The 20,982-nt window shown below is 42.1% G+C and overlaps 1 protein-coding gene across 4 annotated transcripts in view; it reads right to left on the bottom strand.

Moving 5' to 3' along the window:
- Nucleotides 1-20,982, bottom strand: part of PTPRM (protein tyrosine phosphatase receptor type M) — a 657,213-nt gene that overhangs the window by 126,657 nt on the left and 509,574 nt on the right. For 2 of the 4 annotated variants that reach the window (XM_069568623.1, XM_069568625.1), the window contains exons 15-17: nt 8,707-8,858; nt 4,029-4,103; nt 3,771-3,797 (exon numbers count right to left, since the gene is read on the bottom strand). In XM_069568623.1, coding sequence (XP_069424724.1) covers nt 3,771-3,797; nt 4,029-4,103; nt 8,707-8,858 — 254 coding nt within the window. The remainder of the gene's footprint in view (nt 1-3,770; nt 3,798-4,028; nt 4,104-8,706; nt 8,859-20,982) is intronic. The other 2 variants (XM_069568624.1, XM_069568626.1) reach the window with 1 other exon arrangement.

Below are 20,982 nucleotides of genomic sequence, written 5' to 3'. Positions count from 1 at the left end.
AATGACTAAATAAGTCTTAGTTGTACTCGACACATTTTCTCACTTAAATTTCTTGAACAAGTCAACCAAATTGTACTATGAAATTAATGTCAGAATTTGGTCAAATAAGCCTTAAGAGGCTATATTTTAATGGAAGACTTTTAGTAAATTAGATTAATGAATTGCAGAAATTGTAGCTATTAAAAAATGTCTTAGGCAGGATGATGTTATTAGGTTAAGAGTTCCACATTTTACAGGTTAACTCATTACAATGCTGAATCTCTTTAGCCATTTTGATTCAGGGTATGTCACATCAAAATATAATGAGAAAGTCACTTAAGATGAGAACATTAAATTGAAACTGGTTTCAGGCATAAAGAGTGAAAACATATAAGAAAAGATATGTTCAATTAAAAAAAAATGACCAGATTGTTTATCAATAGAGAATTCAGCTGCGGGTTTTTGTCTATTTAACCTAAGTTCAGCTCCCAGGGGAATTTAGTTCAAGGTCACTTGGTGAGCTGGGCCTGGGTTTGGGACCTTCTATCTGCATCGCAAAGCACCTGGGATGCATGGTATGAAGGGTGGCACACAGGTGTGTAGCTATGTGCTGCTGCTGAAATGGCACCTGATCACTACAAGGTGGCTACAGACACAAAGACGAAATAAAAAAGGTGGTAAGTTGATTTTATGATCTTTTTCCATTTGGATTTGCTTTGAAATTTAGAAATTTATCTGTTCCCATCTCTTAGAATAGTCACAAATAAACCAGGACATTTTCACATCAGATTTGTTCACTGGCAACTGCCAAGCTCTACAAAGGGGCGTTAGTCGCCCTCCTAAAGCCCTGCATCCCTGGAGCTTTCAGCTGCTCCAGCAGGAAGGTTTGCTCTTTATACTCAAATAAATGGAACATTAATTAGTTTCCCCCCGTGCCTCTCATTCTCTCAGTTTTGTACCTTTGGGGATGAACATAATTAAATGTCCTCCATTGTGGATGGATCTTCTGTTCTAACCTCTCCAAAATGAATCATGTGAGTCTTTCACGTAGATCCACTGGCGACCAGGCAGTGCTCAGACCCCAGGGTGAGGCATTCTTGGAAGTTTTAGGTCTACAGAGTGGCTACCACTGTCACCTGGTATGCATCGCCCACATGGCATCAGGACAGTGTGATCTCATTACTACGTGGACATGTCTCAAAGTTATCTACACACTACCCAGACCATCAAAAATGAGAATACTATTATCAAATACATAGATACTGACAGGGAAATAGAAGGTTTCTGCTGTGATATCTGTTCTGAAATCAGGTCACCCACACCAGCAGAAAACCTCTATTCCACCAAGATGAGTGATTCGTCAGTTACCTCTGCCTTCTTCAAAAAGAATGATTACAGATAAAATATATCATTTGTCCCTAACTTCCTATAGTTGTTAAAAATGACCCACCTATAATTTTTAAATTAAAAATTATGTGTTAAGAGGAAATCAGAAATAGTTTCTCACTAACATTTCTGATGGTTTTCAAAGAATTGAGAATTCATTCTACCTACATTCTCTTGTAAACTTTCTTGAATTTTCAATGAGCCAGCTAGAAAAATCTTGAAATGAATGCTGTTTTTGAGGTAGGGAGAAGTCTTACTCATCTACCTACCTACTTGTCTATCATCTATCTATGTTTTGCAAGAAACTGATACAAAGGCATACTAAAGCTTTATACATTAGGGCTGAGCACCTTAGCTTGTGTGAATAAAAGGCACTAGAGGATTTAATTGTGCCAAGTTCTGAGTCACAACCAAACATGCCTTCCTGTAAATTATAATACCACTATTCCCCAAAAGTGCCGGAGTAGATGCACAGCTTCACGTCTTTGCATGGTTTCAAGTGATAACCTACTTGACACATAGATTCACCTTTGCGCCCAGTAACGGGGAAGGGACAGTCCCCAAGCACTGCTGTTTGACACACTGGCTTGTTGGTACCAGTTCAACATGGTAAACAGCTACTTGTTGATCTGGCTGACTTTTTTTCCCAATGTGTATTTTTTTTTTTTTCTATTTGAATCATCTGTTCAGTGACTCTTTCCCTGTAAAGAAGCCTAACCAACTTTAAAAGATGTGATTAGTGTTTGTAATAACAAAGCCCCGACTTTAAAAGATGGCATTTGTTTAATAAGCTTATCTAAATCCTGCTGTGAAATCTGAACATTGTCTTGCCTCTGACAATGTGCATCTCAGCCCTACCCCCTCATAGCTCCCCCAAGGTCAGAACATCTACCAGAGGAATCAAGGAATGAATGCCAGCCACACAAAGAAATTGCAAATCTTTGCTTATCAAGAGATTCTGCAAATGTCATCTGCATATAGATTGCATTGTTCGGGTGCCTAAGATTAGCCCCTCACTCATGAAAAGGCTAAAAATGCAGCTTTCTTTCCCTTACTGTCGCTAGTCAAAGGTGCTGGCATTAGCGGGGTTTGCTTATTAGTCCTCAAAACAACACAGATTAAAAAATTATGGTTTAGTCTATTCTTCAACTCCTGTCTGAGTTCTTTTTTTTTTTCCCCCTCAGGCAAAAAACTGGCTTAATCAAGCCCAGAAAACATCATACGGGGGAAAAAAAACACCCTCTACATAAAAATCATAACAACTTAAGAGAAAGAGAAGCACAGGGGGAAAATTATATTGCCAAGATATAAACCCTTGAAAGGAGAGTTATGAAGAAGGAAATGGCAACCCACTCCAGTAGTCTTGCTGGGAAAATCCCAGGGACAGAGGAGCCTGGAGGGCTGCAGTCCATGGGGTCACAAAGAGTCGGACACAAGTGAGTGACTGAGTATGGACAATTAGCAAGCAGGTCTGGCACAGCAGAGGGTGGAGCCCTGTCTACGATGGATGGTTGGGCACCTTGAAGCCATCCGTATGGTTCTCCTTCTAGGGAAGGTTAGTGATAGGAAGAAAGCAGCCTGGTACACCTGGTTATGGTCTCAAAGACAACAGCAGCTCATGCTTGTTTGGTTCCATCACAGCTAAGTAATACCATTTCTCCTCTCCCTCCTTGTATTTGGACAAATGGGATTTTTTTCTTTATCTCCCACTGGGACACTACCTACTTTCATTGCATTCTGCCCGAAGGGGCTAACATTTTATTTCATTTCCAGTGACATCTTACACCTCGTAAACCATGTGATTATAAAGTGTCACCTTGTCATTGTGCTGTTGAGACCATCGGCTCCTCTGAAATCCCACTGTGTGACAGACACCTGGAAACACTGGGGTGCCCTGGGTGGCTCCGAGGAGGGGCAGGGGCCTAAACTCTACTGTGATTATTTTTTTCGCATAGTGTTTGGCATAATTAGAAAAATGCTATTTTTGAAACAGCTGTTTTTAGTGCTCAGCAGTAAGTGACAATAATAATGAGCTATTCCCACATTTATTGGCTGTCACACTGGACAGACTTCAGGTCTTACAGCTGAGTTTGGACATGCTGTGATTTTTCCTTGGGATCAAAACTGACTGCAAATACTGAACCTGGAAAAGGAGAATGCTAGAGCTGGGTTCACTCATTGGAACCTTTCAGTATCATTCCCAGAACACACGCAGCAAACCCTTCTTATCAATGGGGACTGTTTGGAGAAAGTCTTTTTGTTATGCGCCCCTCCCCGCCCCTCCAGACCAGCCACCACCCCGTCCTGGTTACAACTCCTGCATCAAACTCCCGTCTCCTACAGAGAGGCCACTGACTTTCGAAATTACTCCTGTAATGAACTGTGATAAAGGGAAATGTTCTCACCTAAAATTGCAGTTGGCACAAATGGGTCTGTCATACACCGTAAGCAGGTCAATGCAGAGAAAGTAAAAAGAGAGAGAACAGTGAATGATTGATGAAAGGCCCCCCCTCCCAATTTTCCCGTAGAAGCCACAGAAAGCACTGGGTTACAGCACATCAAACATAGTAAGCTCCTCAAGCGTCTTGGGCAGCAAAGTGAGCCCTGGGTGACTCTGAGTGCTCGGGGTGATGAAGAGATGCAATAGCGGAAAGATCTGTTACCTGGGTAATAGGAGTTGGGCACCGATGTGCTCAGGGTGTTGGTTTTCATGGTGAAGGACGACGGTGAAGACACAGCTGTAAATGAGAGAGAGGCGTGTCAGCGGGGGCAGAGAGGCAACACCTGAAAATACGGCCCTGAGGTCACGCATGGGGAAACCGGGCTGGGTAGACTGTGGGCCACAGAAACATCAGAGGTTTACCTGTGTCTCTGTGATGGATATTGTCCCTCTCCACCTGCTCTGCAGAGTTACTTGTGCTTTAGGGCAGCGGTCCCCAACCTCTTCGGCCCCAGGGACTGGTTTCGTGAAAGGTAATTCTATCATGGACTGGGGATGGGAGGGATGGTTGGGGATGACTCAAGCATGTTGCATTTATTGTGCACTTCATTTCTATTATTATTACATCAGCTCCGCCTCAGATCATCATCCTGGAGGTTGGGGACCCTTACTTTAGAGGACACATACACTTTCATCACTTAAAAGATTTTTTGACCCCACAAATGAAGGAAAATACCCACAGCCACAGCCCCTTTCTGTATGCAGAAACTCATTACTCTCCCTTTTGACTCCTAGCCTTTGCTTGTAGGGGGTTTCCCTAGTGGCTCACACTGGTAAATGATCTGCCTGCAATGCAGGAGATGGAGGTTGGATCCCTGGGTTGGAAAGCTCCCCTGATGAAGAGAATGGCAACCCACTTCAGTATTCTTGCCTGGAGAATTCCATGGACAGAGGGGACTGGTGGGCTACAGTCCATGGGGTCACAAAGAATCGGATGGAACTCAAGCAATGAACACTTTCACTTTTTTCACTTTGCTTGTAGAATTTTACCAAATGCTCAGCTGATTATTTACAACTAAGAGGATGAGGACATGTCTACGCATGGCTTTTGGAGAATATTCCAAAGTCAGTGTTTTTGTAATTTGCTAAATCCTCACCTTTCTCCTGTTTTGGACACTGAGAGAACATTTCACAATGTTTTGTTTTATGAAAAATAAATATGTTCCATATGTGTTATTTTTAACATGAAAGCTGCATGCCTACACATTGTCCTATTAGGCCTTAAATCCTTAAAAACCTGCTTATTTTCCTTTGAAATCTTCCTCTGAAACACTCAAGGTTTAACTATTTACACCTTCTCTTTCCAATGTTAGTAAGAGGTGAAGTCAATCCCATCCAATTTATCTGATCCATTGAAAGTGGATATTTTCTATTTTTAAAGTAGTTTAACTCTCCTCAACATCTTAATTGATTAGCGCCTTAAAAACACTTTAATTTCATTAAAGCATAAGGATAAATGATTTGAATGTGCTTAAGTGCACAGGCTGGTTGATGTAAGTCTAAACTTTAATTCTGCCAATGTAGTTATATGGTTTATTTGATGCTGACATCCTGATCAGGACACTAATTAATATCACTTGTGTGTGTGCTCAGTCGCTCAGTCATGTCCGACTCTTGTGACCCCATGGACTGTAGCCTGCCAGGTTCCTCTGTCCATGGGATTTTTCAGGCAAGCACACTGGAGTGGGTTGCCATTTTCTCCTCCAGGGGATCTTCCCAACCCAGGGATTGAACCGCATCTCCTGCGGTTGGCAGGCAGTTTCTTTACCTGCTGAGCTGCTGGGGAATCCCTTAATGCCACTTACACGGGTGTTAAATGGGGCACTACCAACCAAGTTCCTGTGGTGACTGCATCTTATCTTTATTCTGATGACACGCTAATACATTTTCATTCTCCTGGAGTGGTTTCCTTTCAGACAATGGTTTTTCCTGTGTTTATGTTTTTAAAGTACCGAATTAGTAAATGACAGAACTGGAACCTAGGCTGCCTGTCATTTATATTTTGCTAAAATAGAGAAGTATCACATTTATGATGCATGTTTATAGTAAATCTCCAGGGAAAAAAAAGAGTGACTGATAAGAATAAGGACAAAAAACCCTGAGTAACATGCCAGGGTCAGGAAGTAAAATACCTGTTACCTGCTAACATTTGTATTTGTTTTGTAAAAATGTGCAAACTACAATGTGCAGATACAAAATAACTATGTCTATTTTCACCTTTAAAAAATCGGTATTTAAAAACTTCTTTGTATAAAGATTAAACCCACCCCCACTCTCCATAACCACTTCCCCCTTGTTTTCTGCACAACTCCTGTTTGCTTTGGTGGACAGATTATTCCACACTGTTTGTGCTCAGACTTATTTTTAAATTCTCCAACCTCAGTTTTCTCACTGTCTTATTTCTAAAAGGTACTCACCTCCCAATCCTGAAAGACCTCAAACGTGCCCAGGCTTGCAGTAAGTTTAAGGCTAGAATTCTAGTGGTCTAATGAGTACATTTCCTGAAAGTTTCCTCCTCCAGTAATTGTTCTTATATGATAAAGGCATTGGGCTTCCCCGGTGGCTCAGTGATCAAAAATCTGCCTGCAATGCAGGAGCCACGGGAGACACTGGCTTGATCCCTTGGTGGAGAAGATCCCCTGGAGAAGGGAGTGGCAACCACTCTAGTACTCTTGCCTGGAGAATCCCATGGACTGAGAAGCCTGGTGGGCTACAGTCCATGGGGTCACAAAGAGTCAGACTGAAGCGACGTAGCACACACAGACACACAGCACATGTTAAAGGCATTAAGAGCATGTGGTGAGGATGGAGTTTACCATCCATTACCTGTGGATGGGATTCCATGAGACCCACCCATTGCTCAGAGAGTAGGGAAGAAAAACTGCTTGCTGTATCTCCTCCACCAGCTGCACTGATGGGAGAAACAAGTAATCTGTCATGGCCAGTGAGCACCCCCTAAGTCTGGGGCAGCCCTCTCGACAGGAGCAGTTTTGGATTCCCATAGATACATTCATTTTTAAAAAAGGCAATGCCAAAGTAAATATCCTACCCAGAGGCAAATACCTTCTATTGCTCAAACTTCCAAAGCCTAGAAACTCTTAATGTAGGTTTCTGCTCTTGGGTAGGTAAGCCCAGGTAAATTTATTTGTGAGCAATTTCACAATGACACAGAAGATTTGGAACATAAACAGGTGATCCTGGAAAAAGAGGACGTGTATCCGAATGGTCCCTCCACATCGATGTTCAAGAAATAACTTGTTCAGTTGTTCAGTCCTATCTGACTCTTTGCAACCCCATGGACTACAGCACGCCAGGCTTCCCTGTCCTTCATTATCTCCCGGAGCTTGCTCAAACTCATGTCCATTGAGATGCCATCCAACCATCTCATCTTCTGGCACCCCCCAACACAAATTCTCATCTTGTCTGTAGTGGGAGGGACCTCCCCTCAACCCTCCCACCCAACAAATGCATCCTCAGTTGCTTTATTTTGGCAGTGAAATGCATTACATACTTTTGAAATGAAAAAGTATTTGCTACAAAAAAGCAGAGAAAAGTCTCCAAGAAAGGAAAGAATTTGCGGTAAACCTAAGTACCCCAGATTCTGCCACCTACACTGAAAATAACACAAAAGGGCAAAGGACAGTGACCACGGATAGGAGTGTGTCCCGCCCGCCCCGGTGAGAGTGGCATGTGCTGAAGTCCCACGGCAGAGAGCGGGGGCTGCACGTGGATAAATAAATGTAGGACCTCTAACTGGGACAAGGTGGACAAGCGCAGCCACTGTGGAAAGGAGAAAACAGGCCTTTCTATGAAGCTTTGCTGAATGTGGGGCAGGGTGGCAAGGCAGATGTGGGAGGAAACGGTGAAGAAGAAACCACATTGGGTGTGATGTGGGGAGGGCGCTGGGGAAGATGCTGATCGGCGCACCCCAGGAGGGTGGTCAGGACAGGCGTGAGCACTGCACTGGGACCAGCCCTCTTCCAGCGGAGGCTGAGGGTCTGTGCCAAGCCCCCGCCTTTATTTTTATTACTGCTGGTGACAGCTCCCCTTAATCCATCCCCTTGCTGTCCAGCATCCTGATTTAATGCAGCCAGGGTCGGCAGCAGCCTTTGGGCATGAATTTCACGAGGTGAGGAGACCTCTGACCTTGAACCCAGCAGGGCTGGGAACCACATCATCAGGCACAGCCCATGGGTTTATCTAGGTCCCCCAAAAGATCACTGGGGGATGAGGGGAGAAATACTGTCTGTATGTCCAACAATCCGTGTAATTGTTAGCTCCCCGAAATAGTGCCCTGTACCTGGATGGCAGGTGGTGGCACGGGAAGGTGTTAGCCAAGCTCCCTTTACCCGCCTGGTGTGAGATGAAAGCCTTCTGAAGTGGAAATACAGTTTAACTTATTAATTGCCACTAATAGCCCTGTAATAAAGGCAGAACGTGTCAGCTAAACAAATAAACAATTAGCTTGTTACTGCCATTTAGTGAGCTGTTTTATAACAGGCTTCCCCCGTGTGGTTCCACACCTGGCTCGCTCACAAACAGGAGCTGAGGAACAGCAGGGAGAGTGGGAAGCAGGTGCTTCCGTGGGCAGGGAGGGCTGCCTTGGTGTCATAGCTCTTAGGTCTTTACAGACACGTGGCCGTGGTTGCCTGTGCTCTCACCTGGTCCCATTCCCCGTCCCGCAGCATCGTTCCTAAGCCGCCGTGGCACCTGGGGGTGTGGCCAGCATCATCTGAAAGGGCTGGCGAAACCAACAGCGCCTAAGGATTGTCTAGGGAGGTTTTGTTTCCTAACCCCTGGACCCCAGAGGTGCCTTGAAGGCGGGAAGGGCGCCCACTCACATCTCCCGTTGAGGTTGTGCGTGTCCATGAAGGAGAAGGCCTCGTCGCAGCTGGTGCCCTGCTCGGCATAGCTCTTGTCCATGGAGCTCACCATTACTGTCATCTCCTGCCGCGTGCTGCTCATTGTCTCCTTCCGCTTCTGGTCCAGTTTCCTTGGGACAGAGAGTTCGTTATGTAGACACACGCAAGGATGGACCACGTGCCCTGACTGATGATTGAGAGTCACTCGTATGGAATCAGTGGTGTTCACGCTGGAGTGCATACATGAAAGGAGGAGGCTGCCAGGAGCCTGCGTGGGACACAGCCTCTGACCCTCAGATGGCTGTGACATTGGACCCCAAATGAACCCAGAGTGGTTCTCCATCAATGCTGGTCAACAGGGCAGAAGGATAAAAAGAAAAGACAAGTTGTTGGCTTTCCTGCAGGTCTGCAGAAGAATGAATCCCCGGGCTTCCCCCAGCCCCTCGGTGAACGAGATGCAAAAAGACCCTGGAAGGCAGGGAGAGCTCCAGGTCTTTGGGAGACAAAGGTTAAACCCTGGCCTTTGAATCATTCTCATTAACCACCAGAAGCGCATAATCTTTTAAGTTACAGAGACCTGGACAAAAGCTATAAAACCTAAGGGAAACTGACATTCACATACATGGATAAAACACACTTTACAGCTCTTACTACTGGAGGTTGATGCATCCAGGACAGACAAGAATAGAATTAGAGATGCTTAAAAAGGTATGAAGTGAGAAGCTTTAAGAAGACTGTAGCACCGTAAAACCAAAAGTATGATGTTCTAACTATTCTAATTCTGCTTAAGCACTTAGCAGCGTTAACACAAGAAAGCAGCAGCTATTTCTAGTAAATCATCTTGACTCTGACTGACCCAGGACACGGTACAATTTAAAATGAGCCGCATAATCAAAACCACCCCCATATTCGGTGATTACTAATGCAGTGTGAGGCATTGACAACATCAGACCATATGGATAACCTTTATTTTCATTTCCAAATGCCACATAATCCAAATGCTTTCTTGCCTGTAGTTATAATAATCTTTTGATTCATACTTAGAAGGCAGAACATTAATAAGTTGCTCCTTTTTTATTGCTAAAAGTTGTTGTGAAAAAAAGATACATTTTTAAACAGAAAAATGAAAATGATCTATAACTTCTATGACAACGTTAAAGTTGTAAAGATGGGAATATAAATTGGTATAGCCACTGTGGAGAATGGTATGGAGTCTCCTCAAGAATCTAAATAGAGCTACCATATAATTCAGCAATCCCACTCCTGGGCATACATCTGATGTATACATTCTAATTCTAAAAGACACATACACCCCAATATTTATAGCAGCACTATTCACAATAGCCAGGACATGGAGGCAACCTAAATGTCCATTGACAGATGAATGGATAAATAGATATATATAATCCCAGGCAAGAACACTGGAGTGGGTTGTCATTTCCTTCTCCAGAGGATCTTCCCAACTCAGGGACTGAACTTGAGTCTCCTGCATTGCAGGTGGATTCTTCACCATCTGAGCCACCAGGGAACTCCCCCCACCATACACAAATACCTGAATATTACTCAGCCATAAAGAACAATAAAATAATGCCATTTGCAGCAACATAGGTGGATGTATAGACTATCATACCAAGTGAAATCAGTCAGAGAAAGACAAATATCACATGATATTGCTTATATGGGGATTTCCTGGTGGCTCAGATGGTAAAGACTATGCCTGTTATGTGAGACACCTGGGTTCGCTCCCTGGGTCAGGAAGATCCCCCGGAGAAGGGAATGGCAACCCACTCCAGTATTCTTGCCCGGAGAATTCCATGGACAGAGGAGCCTGGTGGGGTACAGTCCAGGGGGTAGCTTATACATGGAATATATAAATGATAGAAGTGAACTTATCTGTAGGACAGAAATAGACTTACAGATACAGAAAACAAACTTATGGTTATCAAAGGGAAGGTGGGAGGGATAAGTTAAAAGTTTGAGATTTACATATACACACTATTATATATAAAACAGATAATCAACAAGGACCCACTATATAGCACATGGAACTATAGTCAGTATCTTATAATAACCTATAATGGAAAAAGTCTAAAAAAGAATATGTATATTCATATCTTCATATGTGTGTGTGTATATATATATATGTATATATATATATATAAAACTGAATAATTTTGCTGTACACCTGAAACTAACAAGCATGGTAAGTCAACTATATTTCAAAAAAATTTTTTTTTGAAATTAAGCGTTTACAGTAAAAAGTTGTAAAGATTTTGCAAAGTAAGCTGCATGGTTCCTCTAGGTGCCAGCTTGCCGAACCTACTCGTCTTCCCCAGAGCCCGCTTTTCTCCAGACCATCACATGAGTCTGAGAGGCAGAGCGCAGGCTTGGGTATTCTCAACAGGTGTTCTGGGCAGAGGCATCACTGACTCCAGGTCCACAGCTGTAGTTATGACAATACGATTTCTCTCCACCTCCGAGTCTGCCAGCTCACTGGAAAAGCACTCTTAAGCCAGGTTTCCCCAGGAGCCCTAAAGTGGAGGCCGGAGATAATTAGCGCCATTATTCAGGCATAAACGTCCCCTTTTTGCTGGAATTTCTTTAATGTGCTTTGGGCTGATTTACGCAGATAACTGTCTCAACATTCTCTTCTGTTCTGCCTATGAAGAGAGACACGGTCACGTTTGCCAGACCTCCCTCCCTCTCTGTCTTCTCTTGTGTTTTCTCTAATCCTTTCAGGTTAGGAGATGGAAGTGAAAGTGCTTCTTACCCCTGGCGGGATGAGGTGGTAGAGGGGGTGTGTGTGCAAAAATAAAAGTCAAGCTTGTACCGGAAAGATCTTTCTCCTTTCTCATCTCCCCGTGTGTGAACTAACTTCAGTGAGGTCACGCTACACACCCCACTGCTGATCTTCCTGAAGCACAAAAGAAGGCAGTTAAGGACTGGTGAGAACCTACTCAAACCAAGCAGAGGTCCAGTCCGGAGACTCACAGCTTTAAGCTCATGTCCATTAACCATATACCTTGTGCCTGTGAATTGTCAAAACCTGCCTCCCACGTCCTCAGCAAGCCTTCCTGCATTAACCTCACCGTTTGACCACAGACACAGATGTCTCACTGGGAGCCAGGCAGGCCTCACAAGGGAGTGAAACAGGTCTAAGACAATAAGGAGTGGTGGGTGCTGGAGAAGTGGAAGGGGAGACAGCCACTCAGCTCCAGAGGCTGGATGCCCCATAGAGGGCCCAGACATTGGAGAAACCCAAAATTCAGATTTTATAGGAACTGAATTTTAAGTATTGTCAAATTAAAAAATTAGAAAGACTGTGTGGTCCAAACAAAGCATGTTTTTTGGACACTTCTGCTCTCCGCTAATACACACTTAGGAACTTAATTGTGTTGGAAAGGAAGAGCATGGAAACCGCCATATAATGCACAGCTACTGTGTGGCAGTGCTCTGCAAGTGTTCTCTCATTTAATCCTAGTAACGGTAAATAATCTGCCTGCAATGTGGGAGACCTGGGTTCGATCCCTGGGTCGGGAAGATCCCCTGGAGTAGGAAATGGCAACCCACTCCAGTATTCTTGCCTGGAGAATTTCATGGACAGAGGAGCCTGGCAAGCTAAAGTCCATGAGATCGAAAAGAGGAGGACATGACTGAGCAACTAACACGCTGACTCACTTTTTTCAACCTGGTAAGAGCTATTCTTACTGCTCATTTTATAGATGAAGGAGCTGAGTTTCAAGAAGTTAAATTGTCCAAATTGTAGAGCTGGAATAACACCCCAGATCTCTCTTGACCCCAAAGGTACTCATTCTAGAACAATGTGCTTTGTCTAAGAAAGTATTTCATTAATTTACATTTCCATACAAGTTACATTATAATTTTCACCAAATTGCTTTCAGGTGTGAATACTCTATCACCTCATGACTAAATATTATGCACTGTCAAAAGTAGAAATTAACAAAAAAAGTAGTTGAATTAACAATTGTCATAGCAAAGCATCAGAAAAGAGTTTATTTACAACCTACTAATCAAAAGTAGCTTGCTTGGTCACAGAGACTATGAGTCACTGCTTGGGATTTCTGGTTTTTCCTCATATACAATTAAATGCTGTATTCCATAATTAAGATGGTTGAAGAAGGTTAGATTTAGAATTGAGGGTTGGGAATGACTGGATAAATTGAAATTTATTCTCTTTCTTTTTTCTCTATTTCTCTTTTGGACTTTATGTTTCAGATCTGTTTTTTTTTTTTTTCCTCAAGTGAAAACTTTTAAAACTGTCAGAAAAACATTGTGAACTTAATGAAATAGTGTTTTGCACAGGAAAACTCCTAAAGTGGAGGCAATTTTTCTTTTCGATCTTATCTAAAGACACAGGTAAATTTATTTTCCATTTTGATTTTTAAGAAATGGTTTGTCTGAAATATTTAAACCTCCAATCTCTAAATTTGGATTGCATGAATCTCAAAGACCTTAGTAACAACAACAACAACAAAATGTTCTTATAGACATCAATGGAGCATACAAAATTAAGGAGAAGATTTCGGTTTATTGTTGGGCATGAAGAAGCTTGGCGGTCATTGCTCTGTCCTAAAAACAAGTAAAAAAGCTGAACAGACAATTGTTCGACTTAACTTGTAAGATAAATGATGTCACAGGGCAAATGACTGTCCCTCGAATTACAAACATGCGGATATGGAGAATCACAGCTTCCCAGAGAAGAAACACATGAGCAGAAACCTATGTGAGAACCAGCACTGGGGCAGAAAAACCCAAACTGTAATTGAATTACTGGAGGCTCAGTGTGGATCAGTCTGAGACTTAAAAACTCCAGCAGGGTCCAGACTTAAGAGGGACCTCACCCCTTTTTGAATTTTATCTTCAGGAGCCCTACCTGGTTCTCAAAGTAAAGATTGGAGGGAAAAAAAATCACCTCTGGCTTTCAGCAGCAGGAGGAGGAAAGTAGCCGACTTGAAATATGTTCAAAGCATTCTATGCTTTTAAAAACAGTTGCCCTCAAGAATATTATTTTCCTAGAGGCTAACCTGTTATGGTTTTATCAGAGCCTAACCAATCTGGGGGAAGGAAAGTTATCCAAACCCAGCCCCTTCCAGCCATCTTGTCCATCCAAGGAGGGGGCTACTGAAGTGCCTGTGAAGGTCACAGCTCAGGACACAAATTCACGAAAAGGTTGAGACCCAATTGTGGGTCTCCTTGCCTCTCCAACACCTTACTATCATGTGACTAAAGACCTATTTGCAGAAGTCCCTTTTCCCTGGTACACCAAGTCTGGACATCAGTAAAAAAAATTACAAGGCATACTAAAAGGCAAAAAACACAGTTTAGAGACAGAGGAACCATTGCGATAAAGCTCATATGGCAGGGATGGTGGAATTATCAGACTGAGAATTTAAAATAACTATGAATTATAGGCTAAAGGCTCTAACGGAATAAGAAGACAACATTCAAGAATAGATGGAAAACAAAAGAAACAAAAGCATATTACCAAGTGAAAGAGCCCAGTCTGAAAAGGTTTACTATACTTCATGCTTGATTTTGCTGTAAACCTAAAACTGCTCTAAAAAATAAGTTCTATTAAAAAATCTTACAATACTGCTTGGAAAAAAATTAAAAGGGAGGAAAAACGTAGTTATAGCCCTAAATTTCCCAACTAGAACAAAAGAGGAGAAGGAAAGAAATGTGGGATGAAGTCAAACGAAAAGGATGGCCCTTCATGCATATTCTCTTCAAATATTTCTCTTATATTTCTTTCACAAGAAACCAGGGCAAGGGAAAGGGAAGAAAAATCCTTCACAAGTTATTAACTATGTGACAGGCATGAATCAGAGTCGGTAAAGAGAGCACGGTGAAGAAGGAAGTCTTCAGCACCGTGTCCTATGGGAGAAGAGTAGCAAGACAATGGCCACCAGTTAGGAGACCCAAGCGTAGCACGGGTGGGGGAGAAACAGAAATAACTCTTCCTTCTCCTCGTTTCCTCCCTGAACCTGAACTGAGTGGCGTTTCTCAGAGGATCAGGATGGGAGCAGATTCACGGGGAAGGAATACAAAGGTCAATTTCAGTTCAGACCTAAGTCTCACCCATGGTTAACTGCAACTCAGGTTATAGGACATGAGTCTCCAACGAGCCTGACTTGTCCATCTCGATTAGAGGCCCTGCTATGTTGGGTTATACCAACAGAGACTGTGACAGACAAAAATTGGTAACACTGACCTGAAGGTCAATGCTTGGTTATAAAAAAGGCATCTTCATTTTTAAATGATCTGTCATTTGAAATTCTACAGGGCAGGCAAAACTTGAGGATTTGCAGATCGCATATAGACATAAGAAGGGAAAGGCAAAAGGCTTTTTAGTTCTGGATTCTACAATTAAGTGTGTGCTTCGACTTAATTAAGCATGGGGGCAGAGGCTGGAACGGAGGAGTATTTAATTTTTCCTCACAGTAGGGAGGAAATAGATATTGGTTGAGTCAAAGAAAGCATACATTATACCAAATTGCCCAGATTCAGCTGAATAAACCTCAATGAATAGGGAGCTGTCACCTCAAAGATGGATTGTGAGGGCTACCAGATGGTATTGTTTTTAAAGGTAAAATGTTAAGGAAAAGGAAACAAATGGTCCTACGTTTTAAATATCAATATTTTCAATGCAAAAGTACCATCGCTACAATAGCTGATAGAAAAGCAATGAGGATAACAATTACCAAAACTTCTGTAGGACTTGAGATAAACCAGAGATGTTACATGCAGTAACTCTTAGTTCTCACAACAACCAGTGAGGAAATTGCTATTATTATCCCAGTCTTAGAGAGAGGGAAAAGGAGGCAGGGCGGTGCTAAGTTGCCCATGACCACATGGCTAGACAACTTGAGACCTCTGGCATAGTTTCCTGCACTGAGATAAAACCATTTTCATAAGACTCAATGGCATCACTAAGCAAACTTTATTGGTTGCTTAAATTCAGACAGAAAATAAAGGCTGGTTTTCTTTTACCAGCTAGGTAACCAAGCTGTCAACCAAGGTAAGAGGGTTCTTTTTTAAAGATTTTTTTTTTTTTGATGTGGACTATTTTTGAATTTTTTACTGAATTTGTTACAATGTTGTTTCTGTTTTATATTTTGGTTTTTTGGCTGTGAGGCATGTGAGATCTTAGCTCCCCAATCAGGGATTGAATCCGTGTCCCCTGCACTGGAAAGCAGTCTTAACCACAGGATCGTCAGGGAAGTCCCTGGATTCTTCTAACAAGGCTGCCCACTGCATCATCACCTGAGAAAGCACTGGATCCATGTCTTGTAGATGCTCATCATCCACCCAGCTGCCTTCCAGTTCTCATGGACTAGAATACACGGCCTGTGTTAATCACAAAGAAAAGAGTTTCACGTTGACACAAATCAGGCTTTGGATCTTGGTTAGGTCTTTTTCAGAGTTCACCTCTTGACATTGTGATGAGATGACCTGATGGGCTGGTGTGGCCGCTGGCAGACTGGGAGAGGGCCTTAGACATGGCTTTCCTCCCCAGCAACTGAGAAGTGGGGGCTGATTTCATTAGTTTAGTTCAGTTCAGTCACTCAGTCGTGTCCACCTTTTTCCGACCCCATGAATTGCAGCACGCCAGGCCTCCCTGTCCATCAACAACTCCCAGAGCCTACTCAAACTCATGTGCACTGAGTCGGTGATGCCATCCAACCTTCTCATCCTCTGTTTTCCCCTTCTCCTCCTCCCTCAATCTTTCCCAGCATCAGGATCTTTTCCAGTGAGTCAGATCTTTGCATCAGGTGGCCAAAGTATCGGAGTTTCAGCTTCAGCATCAGTCCTTCCAATGAATACTCAGGGTTGATCTCCTTTAGGATGGACTGGTTTGATCTCCTTGCAGTCCAAGGGACTCTCAAGAGTCTTCTCCAACACCACAGTTCAAAAGCATCAATTCTTCAGCGCTCAGCTTTCTTTATAGTCCAACTCTCACATTCATACATGACTACTAGAAAAACCATAGCTTTGACGTGACAGACCTTTGTTGGCAAAGTAATGTCTCTGCTTTTTGACATGATCTCTAGGTCGGTCATAACTTTCCTTTCAAGGAGTAAGCATCTTTTAATTTCATGGCTGCAGTCACCATCTGCAGTGATTCTGGAGCCCCAAAGAATAAAGCCACTGTTTCCGCTGTTTCCCCATCTATTTGCCATGAAGTGATGGAACCAGATGCCATGATCTTAGTTTTTTGGAATGTTGAGTTTTAAGCCAACTTTTTCACTCTCCTCTTTCATTTTCATCAAGAGGCTCTTTAGTTCTTCACTTTCTGCCATAAGTGCGGTGTCATCTGCATATCTGAGGTTATTGGTATTTCTCCCAGCAATCTTGATTCCAGCTTGTGCTTCATCCAGCTTGGTATTTCACATGATGTACTCTGCATGTAAGTTAAATAAGCAGGGTGACAATACACAGCCTTGATGTATTCCTTTCCTGATATAGAACCAGTCTGTTGTTCCATGTCTGGTTCTAACTGTTGCTTCTTGACCTGCATACAGATTTCTCAGGAGGCAGGTGGTCTGGTATTTCCATCTCTTGAAGAAATTTCTATAGTTTGTTGTCATCCACACAGTCAAAGGCTTTGGCATAGTCAATAAAGCAGAAGTAGATGTTTTTCTGGAACTCTCTTGCTTTTTCGATGATCCAATGGATGTTGGCAATTTGATCTCTGGTTCCTCTGCCTTTTCTAAATCCAGATTGACCATCTGGAAGTTCATAGTTTACATATTGTTGAAGCCTGGCTTGGAGAAATTTGAACATTACTTGGCCAGCGTGTAAGATGAATGCAATTGTATGGTAGTTTGAGCATTCTTTGGCATTGCCTTTCTTTGGCATTAGAATGAAAACTGACCTTTTCCAGTGTGGCCACTGCTGAGTTTTCCATATTGGCTGGCATATTGAGTGCAGCACTTTCACAGCATCATGTTTCAGGATTTGAAATAGCTCAACTGGAATTCCATCATCTCCACTAGCTTTGTCTGTAGTGATGCTTCCTAAGGCCCACTTGCCACCTCTTCTTAATATCTTCTGCCTCTATTAGGTCCATGTCATTTCTGTCTTTTATTGTGCCCATCTTCATATGAAATGTTCCCTTGGTATCTCTAGTTTTCTTGAAGAGATCTCTAATCTTTTCCATTCTATCGTTTTCCTCTATTTTTTTGCATTGATCACTGAAGAAGGCTTTCTTATCTCTCCTTGCGTTTCTCTGGAACTCTGCATTCCAATGGGTATATCTTTTCTTTTCTCCTTTGTCTTTTGCTTCTCCTTTTCACAGCTATTTGTACGGCCTCCTCAGACAACCATTTTGCCTTTTTCTTGGGGATAGTCTTGATCACTGCCTCCTGTACAGTGTTACGAACCTCCATCCATAGTTCTCAGGCACTCTATCAAATCTAATCCTTGAATTTATTTGTCACTTCCAATGTGTAATCATCAGGGATTTGATTTAGGTCATACCTGAACGGTCTAGTGGTTTTCCCTACTTTCTTCAATTTAAGTCTGAATTTGGCAATAAGGAGTTCATGATCTGAGTTCATGATTTTATTAACCTATCACTTAAGACTACAGCTTTGTTTTGGGTCACCCAGTGGCAAAGATGACTTAGACTGCTCCATTGACTGGTCAGGGTGTCTGCAAGGGACACAGGCCAGGAAAGAGGAACAAATTCGGTGGACCTCTTAGGCAAGTAGCTGTTAGGTTATCTGTCCACACGCCCACACACATAACCATAAGCATTTCATGTTGAAAAGGCTCAAATAATGAGTCATATTATACAAACATGATGAAAAATTAGCCTTTCTCAAACTTTGAAGTTGTAAAAGAAAAATTTGGAAAAGGTTGACTTTTGTTTAAAAGAAGTTAAAATTACATGTATTACAATCTAGAATCACTTCAAAAATCATGTATATCTTTCATATGACTCTGATGATTTCAATTATTATCACAAATTACAATTTAAAAGGTACTAGGAATGTATCGTTTATTGTGAGAAAATTCACGGACTTCTATGTTGAACTAACACGTGGGGACAAAATAACTCCAATACCCATATTTTATTTTTGGAATTAACAGAATTAGGAATGGAATCTGCTATTTTCTGGAGGGAGTCCAAGTACCCAAAGCTTTTTATCAGTAGAGTGTTTGACTGATAAGACTTTTCCTCCCCCTGATTGGAAAGCATTATCTGGATATGGTTAGGGAGCCATCATTTTTATGCTCAGCCAACAGGTATTTCACTATGTTTCCCAGCAAATGTGAGTGTACACTGTATGAGGGCGAGGCTTTTCATTCTTTTGCTTGCTGTATATCCTGTTCTGGAACTGTACTAGGACAAATATTTCTAGGGGACTTCCCTGGTGATCCAGTGGTTAAGACTCCATGCTTGCAATTCCAGGGGCATGGGTTTGAACCCTGGTTAGGGAACTTGGATCCCACATGCTGTGTGGTGCAGCCAAAAAATAATCAAATCAAATAAAGAGCTGTCTTCCACTAGAAATCTAAAGAGCTGTTTTCCACTAGAAATCAGGTTCTACCATCAGCTAAGATCTATCGATCAAAGGCAATTAAGAAAAAGTAAAAAAACTCAACTTATACTTGTCTATATTTTTTCTTTAAAAAATTTTATTGAGGTATAGTTGATTTATAGTATTATATGTTTCAGGCATACAACATAGCCATTCACAACTCTTTAAAGATTATGTTCCATTTATAGTTATTATAAAATATTGGCTATATTCCCTGTGCTGTATAAGGTATCCTTGCAGCTTATTTGTTTTATACACTGTGGTTTGTACCTCTTAATCCCCTACCCTTATCTTGCCTCTCCCCACTGGTAACTGGTTTTCTCTGTATCAGAATCTATTTCTTTTTTGTTAGATTCACTAGCTTGTTGTATTTTTTAGATTCCACTTATAAGTAATGCCATGCAGTATTTACCCTCTGCCTGACTTATTTCACTTAGCATAACACCCTCCAAGTCAATCCATGGTGCTGCAAATGGCAAGATTTCATTTTTAACGGCTGAGCAGTATTCCATAATATATACACATCTGTATGTTCGTATATGCATGTGTTTATACACCACATTTTCTTTCTCCATTCATCTGCTGATGTACACTTACACTGCTTCTATATCTTGCCAATTGTAAATAAGGCTACTGTGCACATTGGGGTCCATGTTTTTTTTTTTTTCCAGTTACGTGTTTTTTAATTTATTTTTTAATTGAAGGATAATTGCTTTATAGAATTTTGTTGTTTTCTGTCAAATTCCAATTATCTGATTGAACATATTATTTCCTGATTATAAAAATATAGGATGAACATAACTGTGTATGAGAGGGAGAGATAAGAGGCAGAGACGCTGACTCTGATGCACATCTAATGAATCTGAAGGTCCCCAGGTCAGTACTGGGAACTGACACGTGCTGCCCATGGCTAAATCCTCTAGCTTCTAGTTCGTGTTAAGAATGGAAAGGACCCTTGGCAAATGTGGCAGCTTGAAAACATATAGCATGGATGAAGATGTTTTCCTTGAATTTTTCTAAGTGATAAAGAGGAACTGAAAAAACTCCCACAACTCTTGCTTTGGGCTGACTTGAACTTAACATTATCCCTATAACAGCCCAGAAGGAAAAACCATTGGATAAAACCTGAAATACACTTAATGATCACTCTCCATTCTTCCTATCTGCTCGGGCCTCTTCCCCACTTCCCTGGTTATTTTTCCAACCAAACAGAAATTCCATGTGAGCTCATCTTTTCCCTACCTCCCCACCCCCTATTCTCATCTGGCCTGGAGCGTGAGAGCTCCTGTTTTGTAACTGTTTGATGACAGTTTCAGCTGCCTCCTCTGAAAAGAGGCTTCTTCAGAGAGGACCAACACACACACAGAGACACATCCACAGGCACACACACACTCTGCTCTTCTGACATACACCTCTTCCACTTGGGAGTAACTCACAGCTCATACAAGCATCTACAGTAATTTCCCAGGCCAGCTGAAGATTCTGAAACATTAAAAAAAAAGTCAGCAGTAAAAATAATAGATGCAGTATTTGTCATCCTTAGTAATATTTTTGTTTAGTTTTATTTCTCACATCAGGGTCATATGAATCCAGGGGGACAGGGACCAGCAATAGCACAGAAAATAGGAAGCAGGTACAGCCCACAACAGAGCAAAAAGGGAATAAAGTGACATTAGTGTGAGCCAGT

This window comes from Ovis canadensis, chromosome 23, assembly GCF_042477335.2.
Source record: "Ovis canadensis isolate MfBH-ARS-UI-01 breed Bighorn chromosome 23, ARS-UI_OviCan_v2, whole genome shotgun sequence".
Lineage (NCBI taxonomy): Eukaryota > Metazoa > Chordata > Mammalia > Artiodactyla > Bovidae > Ovis > Ovis canadensis.
The sequence above is the reverse complement of the archived record's forward strand: the minus strand, read 5'-3'. Positions and strand labels throughout refer to the sequence as shown.